Here is a 7,516-nt window from a genome sequence, read left to right as displayed (position 1 = left end):
CCTCTGTCACCCAGGCTGGAGTGCAGAGGTATGATCTTGGCTCACTGCAACCTCCACCTCCTGGGTTCAAGCGATTCTCATGCCTCAGCCTCCTGAGTAGCTGGGATTACAGGTGCACACCACTACACCCAGCAAGTTTTGGTATTTTTAGTAAAGATGGGGTTATGCCATGTTGTCCAGACTCGCTGGAACTCCTGACCTCAAATGATCCACCCACCTTGGCCTCCCAAAGTTCTGGGATTACAGGCATAAGCCACCGCACTCGGTGAATGATAGTTTATTTCATCACCACCCCCTAGCATATCCATTGTACCAGAGCACCTTAGTCTAGTCTAAATTTTCCTTCTTATTCCAACGGTATGTTTTTAGGATAATTCATCTTGAGTGCAGTCCTGACCTGCCTGTGGTTTCTATTTTTCAACCGAATCCATTACGTGAGGGCATGAAGGACCACCATCCCCTCACTACCACCACCACTAGCTGACTTTTTGCAGAAAAGAAGAATGCACTGCTGAATACTAATGACGTAGTTTACCAGTTGTGTGAAATTGCTGCAGACCACATGGCAAAACAGTTTCCCAGGGGGCCAAAGAAAGGAGAATGGCTGCCTCTGGAGTACAAATCAGCAGGCTTCACTGTCCTGTATCCCACCATCCCCCAGTTTCATGGCGGACAAATTTCCCTATGAACAATGCAGCCAAGGGCATTCCCAGGGATGCCCTGGAGGAGTGTGGGTTCCCATCATACTTTTGAGGGGTTAATTGTTCCCTCTGATCCAGAAGTTACCAGTGGTCTCTGTGGGTCTTATTGGCTAATCCTGTAAGATATTCAAGTTAATAATATTTTCATATTATGCATCTGCATCTGGAATTAGTTGATAATTTACTCAATAAAAAAATAGGACAATAATGTTGATGAGAAAGTCTTCCCAATTTGTTGTTGTTGTTGTGTGTGGGTTTGTCTGTGTTTTTTCTGAGTAGCAATTAGAAGCCATTATGTGAGTATGTGTGGAAAGATTGGAGGATTCCTGCTGCAGGGCATGCTTCAGGCCTCTGGTGTCTGTTATCTTCCAGAGGGGCCCAGCATCTCCCACTGAACCTCTGTTCTGTGAAATGCTGGAATGTGAGTGGATGCTCAGAGCCTGCTGAAGTCCCTGTTCTTGGGTGATCATGAATGAGAACATGCAATAGAGCAGAAATTCCTCGGCCCAAGAGAGAAGGCCAAAGGCTGTGGAGAAGTGGGCAACAGGGACAGGAAGTAAAGAACCTACATTAAACTGAATCTGTGCAAATCCTCCAGCGCTGCTCTGCAGGATGCTGTATGTGGAGGACACAGATAGAAGTTCCCACTCACTGTCATTCAAAAACACCTTTTTGTCATGCTTAATATCTTCTGGGCTCCTCAGAAAGGCCAGGTCTACGTCTTCCACTGCAAACAACAGAAACAATTGACTTTCCCAGAGAGAAAGAGATGCCAACATCCACCCACTTTTCCAGCTCCCAATTTGAATCCTTCCTCTTTCTCCTGCCCCCATAGGCACAGTCTCCTTGGCCTTATTTGAATTAGGGGGTAGGGATGCGGAATAAAATCTTTATAGTCACAAAAAAAAACTGTGAATTTATAGCTTGGAATACACTCTCTGTAGAATGATGGAGCTTGCCTGCGATTTCTATAATATTATCCATGGCAGTAGAGGCTTAACACTGTGTTTCCAAAATAACCCCAGTGGGCTACAGCATCATGCTTGGTCTGGATTACAGCAGGAACCAAAAAACTGCAAGAAGAGATTCCGATTTTTAAATAGCCAATTATCTGCAAGAATAAAATAGACCTGAAGGATAGTATAATATCATTTCACCTATGTGTACCAACCCAGCATTGATGGGTATCTCTCATGGTTTACCTGTATGCAGAATGCTCTTGAAGGTTAGGCTGCAATTCTGGACATCAAATGGAAAAGCATATGTGTCTAAACTGCATGCAGAGACCACCTGGATGGGCTTAGAGTTCTCAATGGTCCCAGATGAGTTCACATAAACATAGGGAAGGTCAGGGGATCTTTCAATGTCCACACTATACGAAACACAAGAGAACTTGTTGTCACAGAGAGGACGTTGGTCATTTCAAAATATAGACAGGATGATTAGGAGATGGTAGTGACCATGAGGTCCATGACCAGCCTAGCCCTGCAAAAACACAATCGCATTTTCCATGAGATTATTCACCCTGGCAAAGACGAGCTTTTCAGTGACAACCTTGTAAGTTAGCTCATTTGCTGCTATAACAACATAGACATAATAAGTAACCTCAACATTAGTAACCAGATCTGTATCTTAAACAACGTCAACACATGGCACTTCTAACCTGAATACTCCCAACAACATGCTCCCCTTCAACTTGAGAAGCAAAAATGAGCAACACTGACTGAAAGTAAGCAGCAACTGGCCTGACTATGCCAAGGAGTCTAAACCCCACAGAAATTCACACTGGCACACTTACAACTCATTGATGATGATATCTGGGGCCCAGATAGCACTTAGAGGTAGGGAGATCTCTCTAATCTCATCAAACAAGCTGGAGTTCCAGGATAAAAATTCATCATTCCAGACCTGTTAGGAGTAGCCAAAAAGAAAACAATCAAAATGGGGCAATGTCTGCCTCAGTAAAGAACTAAAGAGACATTTGGATTAATAATCCAACTTATCAGCCTCTTGGTTCGATCCGTTAGGAGAAAGGACTTCCCATCTGAATGCTAAAGATGGTAGTCCCAACCAGAAACCAGGGCCATACATCTTAAATGAATTACAATAAATTAGGTCTGCTGCAGATCTAAGGAACTAGAAATACAAAGATAATACCTATTTCTTAAATAACTATATTTTGCAGCAGATCTAGATCAGGAGTGCAGTATATTCAGAAGGAAACATAATTATTTACCTCCCGGTACCATACACTTGTCTTTAATATTTGGTTCTCTGCATCCTGCAAGGCAAAAAGAAAATCCACACCAAATCTCAGAATGTCAATAAATCAAAGGCCAATTTAGCAGTAAGACAATTCAGAAGAAGAAAATCAAGTCTAACCAAATAATGCTGACATTAAAAACATTACCTAGACTCTTCAATACCTAGGTATTCTCAGTTCTTACTTACCATGCACACCTGTTGCTATAAGCTTTACTATATTATCTATGACAAAACGGCGCTTTGCCCGCCCTTGACATTTTGAATGATTTGCTAATCTCTTTCTCACTCTAATTAGTTACTCTACCATTAATCAGACTAAAAAATGTTATGTAGTCTTAGTAATTTGGGGCTAAAAAGACGAGACCAAGCTTTGATTTGTAATCAAGATATTATTCATAATCTCTCAATGAGTGTTAGCTCAACTGTTATTGGCAGCCATTCCTGTTAAGTTACCGTATGTTTGGATTTCTCTGCTTATAAAACAGACTGAATGAGCTTATTATAAATGAAACATATTTTAGATGATATAATAGATGTGATTTCCCATGTCTGCAGTGAGTCCATGACGTTTTTAAAAGACTCCCAAAAACAGCAATTCAAAAAACCCTCCTGGCTGGGCATGGTGGTTCATCCCTGTGATCCCACATTTTGGAGGCCAAGACAGGAGGATCCCTGTGATCCCACATTTTTGGAGGCCAAGACAGGAGGATTGCCTGAGCTCTGGAGTTTGAGACCAGCCTGGGCAACACAATGAGGTCCTGTCTCTACAAAAAAAATTAAAAATTATCCAGGTGTGGTGGCACACAACTAGTGGTCCCAGCTACTTGGGAGGCTGAGGTGGAAGGATTGCTTGAGTCCAGGAGGTCAAGATTGCAGTGGGCCATGTTTGTGCCACTGCACTCCAGCCTAGGTGACAGAGAGAGACTCTGTCAAAAAAAAAAAAAAAAAAAAACCCTCCACCAATTTTTTCATATCTAATCTAGTAGAGAACATTCTGAAACTCTGATGTTCTTAGGAATTTTTTAAAAAGGGATATCTCACACCGTATATAAACATTAACTCAAAATGAATCATACACCCAAATGTAAGAGCTTAAACTATAAAACTCTTAAAAGAAACCAAAGGAGTAAGTAAATCTTCATGACTTTGAATTAGGTGATGATTTCTTAGACATGACAACAAAAGAGAAATAAATGAGACTTCATCAAAATTAAAAACTGTTGTGCTTTAAAGAACACCATCAAGAAATGAAAAAGACAACCCACAGAATGGGAGAAAATATTTGCAAGTCACATATCTGCTTAGAGGCTTGTATCCAGGATATAAAGCATTCCGGCAACTCAACGACAACAAAAGACAAGCAGCCCTGTTTAAAAATGGGCTGGCTGGGCGCGGTGGCTCACGCCTGTAATCCCAGCACTTTGAGAGGTCAAGGCAAATGGATCACGAGGCCAGGAGATCGAGACCATCCTGGTAACACAGCAAAACCCCGTCTCTACTAAAAATACAAAAATTAGCCAGGCGTGGTGGCAGGTGCCTGTAGTCCCAGCTACTCAGGAGGCTGAGGCAGGAGAATGGAGTGAACCTGGGAGATGGAGCTTGCAGTGAGCTGAGATCGTGCCATGGCACTCCAGCCTGGGTGACAGAGCAAGACTCTATCTCTAAAAAATAAAAATGGGCGAGAGACTTGAATAGACATCTCTCTAAAGTAGATATACAAATGACCAATAAGCACATTAAAAGATGTTCGAGGTCACTGCTATGGGCCAAACTGTCCCCCCAAAACCCATATGTTGAAACCCTAACTTCCAAGGTGTCCGTGTTTGGAGACAGGGCTTATAGGGAGTAATTAAGGTTAAATGATGTCATAGGGATAGGACCCTAATCTCATAGGATTGGTGGCTTTATAAGAAAAGGAAGAGAGAAGGATCTCTCTCTACCATGTGAGTACACGGTGAAAAGGTGACCACCTGAAAGTCAGAAAATGGGCTCTCACCGAGAACCAAATCAGCCAGAACCTGATGTTGGACTCCCAGCCTCCAGAACTGTGAGAAATAAATTTCTGTTGTTTATGCCACCTAGTCTGTGGTATTTGTTATGGCAGCCAGAACTTTCTAATACAATCACTAATCATTAGGGAAATGCAAATCATCAAAACCCACAATGGGATACAAACTCACACTCATTAGAATGGCTACTGTTTTTTAAAAAGCAGAAAATAACAAGTGTTGGTGAGGATGGGGAGAAATTGGAACCCTTGTGCACTGTTGGTAGAAATGTACAATGGTGTGGCTGCTGTGGAACACAGTATGGCACTTTCTTAAAAAGTTAAAGATGAAATTACCGTATAATCCAGCAATTCCACTTCTGAGTACATACATACCCAAGAGAACTGAAAGCAGGGGCTTGGACAGATATTTATACACACATGTTCATAGCAGCATTATGCACAATAGTCAAGGGGTAGAAGTAACCCAAGTGTCCACTGACAAATGAATAGATAAGCAAAATGTGGACTATACATAAATTGGAATATTATTCAACCTTAGAAAGGAAGGAAATTCTGACACATGTTACGACATGGATGAACCTTGAGAACATGATGCTAAGTGAAATAAGCCAGTCACAGAAGGACAAATATTGCCTGATTCCACTTAAATGAGGTACCTAGAGTACTAAAATTCATAGAGGCCGAAAAGAGAATGAGTTGCTGGGGTGAAGAAAGGGAAAGTTACTATTGAATGGGTAAAGAGTTTCAGTTTTCACTGTTCACAATAGCAGAAACATGGAATCAACCCAAATGCTCATTAATGATAGACTGGATAAAGAAGTGGTACATATATACGATGGAATACCACACATTCGTAAAAAAGAATGAGATCATGTCCTTAGCAGAGGCATGGATGGAGCTGGAAGCCATTATCCTCAGCAAACTAACATAGAAAGAGGAAACCAAATACCACATGTTTTCACTCATAAGTGGGAGCTGAACAATGAGAACACAAGGACACAGGGAGGGGAGCAACACACACTGGGGCCTGTCAGGGTCCGGGTGTGGGGAGGGAGAGCATCAGGAAAAATAGCTAATGCATGCGGGGCTTAATACCCAGGTGATGGACTGATAGGTGCAGCAAGCCATAGCACATCTATGTAACAAACCTGCACATCCTGCACAGGTATCCTGGAACTTAAAATTAATTAAATTAAATTTTACAAAAAAGAGAAAACAGGGCCGGGTGCGGTGACTCACGCCTTGTAATCCCAGCACTTTGGGAGGCCGAGGTGGGAGGATCACCTGAGGTCAGGAGTTCAAGAACAGTCTGGCCCATGAAACCCCATCTCTACTAAAAATACAAAAATCAGCCGGGCATAGTGGCACATGCCTGTCATTCCAGCTACTCGGGAGGCTGAGGCAGGAGAATTGCTTGAACCCAGGAGCAGAGGTTGTAGTGAACTGAGATTTAGCCACTGCTCTCCAGCCTGGGCAACAAAGTGAGACTCTGTCTCAAAAAAGGAAAGGAAAAACATATACTCTAAAACATATTTGTCCAGAATATCAATTCTATAAGAAAACATGTGCAGAGAAAAGTAAAAATTAGCAGCAATGGTTGTTTTTATAATTTGAATTATGTTAATTTTTTCCTCTATGGTCTTATATTCTGTATTTTCTACATGTCTACAATAAGTATATTATAATCAGGAAAAACATTAGTATTATTTATTAAGTTAACAAGCTGTCCCACAAAGAAATATGAATGGCCAGTAATCACATGAAAATGTTTAACCTCAGCAGTAATAAAAGATGGAAAGAATGCTCAAAAAAACAAAAGAGTTTCAGTTTTGCAAGATCAAAGGAGTCCTGGAGACTGGATCATGGTGATGATAACACAAGAATGTGAATGTACTCAATGCCACTGAACTGTATGCTTAGAAAGGGTCAAGATGATAAATTTTATGTTGTGTATTTTATGACAAGTAAAAATGATGATACAAAGTGGGTAAAGGATTTGGCTATATATTTCTCCTAAGGAGATATATAAATGGCCAATAAGTACATGAAAAGATGCTCAATATCATTAGTCACCAGGGAACTGCAAATCGAAACCACGATGAGAAACCACTGTATCCTCACTAAGACAGCTAAAATTAAACAGACAGACAATAACAAATGTTGGCAAGGATGTAGAGAAGTTGGAGCCCTCAAATATTGCTGGCAGGATTATTAAGTGATTCAGCCACTTTGAAAACCAGTCTGGGCTGGGCTTGGTTGCTCACGCCTGTAATCCCAGCACTTTGGAAGGCTGAGGCAGGCAGATCACCTGAGGTCAGGAGTTCAAGACCAGGCTGGCCAACGTGGTGAAACCCCTGTCTCTACTAAAAATACAAAAATTAGTTGGGTGTGGCAGCGCACGCCTGTGATCCCAGCTACTCGTGAGGCTGAGGCATGAGATCACTGGAACCCGGGAGCTGAAGGTTGCAATGAGCCAAGATCGTGCCACTGCATTCCAGCCTGGTTGACAGAGTCTCAAAAAGAGGAGAGGAGAGGAGAG

At 41.8% G+C, this 7,516-nt stretch overlaps 1 protein-coding gene across 1 annotated transcript in view; it reads right to left on the bottom strand.

The window, feature by feature from the left end:
- HTR3B (5-hydroxytryptamine (serotonin) receptor 3B, ionotropic) overlaps positions 1-7,516 on the bottom strand; it is a 41,189-nt gene that overhangs the window by 12,097 nt on the left and 21,576 nt on the right. Inside the window, exons 3-6 of the mRNA XM_011926776.1 lie at positions 2,938-2,982; positions 2,500-2,609; positions 1,904-2,073; positions 1,271-1,428 (exon numbers count right to left, since the gene is read on the bottom strand). Of these exons, the coding sequence (XP_011782166.1) occupies positions 1,271-1,428; positions 1,904-2,073; positions 2,500-2,609; positions 2,938-2,982 (483 nt within the window). The remainder of the gene's footprint in view (positions 1-1,270; positions 1,429-1,903; positions 2,074-2,499; positions 2,610-2,937; positions 2,983-7,516) is intronic.

Source organism: Colobus angolensis, unplaced genomic scaffold (genome assembly GCF_000951035.1).
Source record: "Colobus angolensis palliatus isolate OR3802 unplaced genomic scaffold, Cang.pa_1.0 Scaffold7, whole genome shotgun sequence".
In the NCBI taxonomy this organism is placed as follows: Eukaryota; Metazoa; Chordata; class Mammalia; order Primates; family Cercopithecidae; genus Colobus; species Colobus angolensis.
This window is presented reverse-complemented; position numbering and strand designations above follow the sequence as displayed.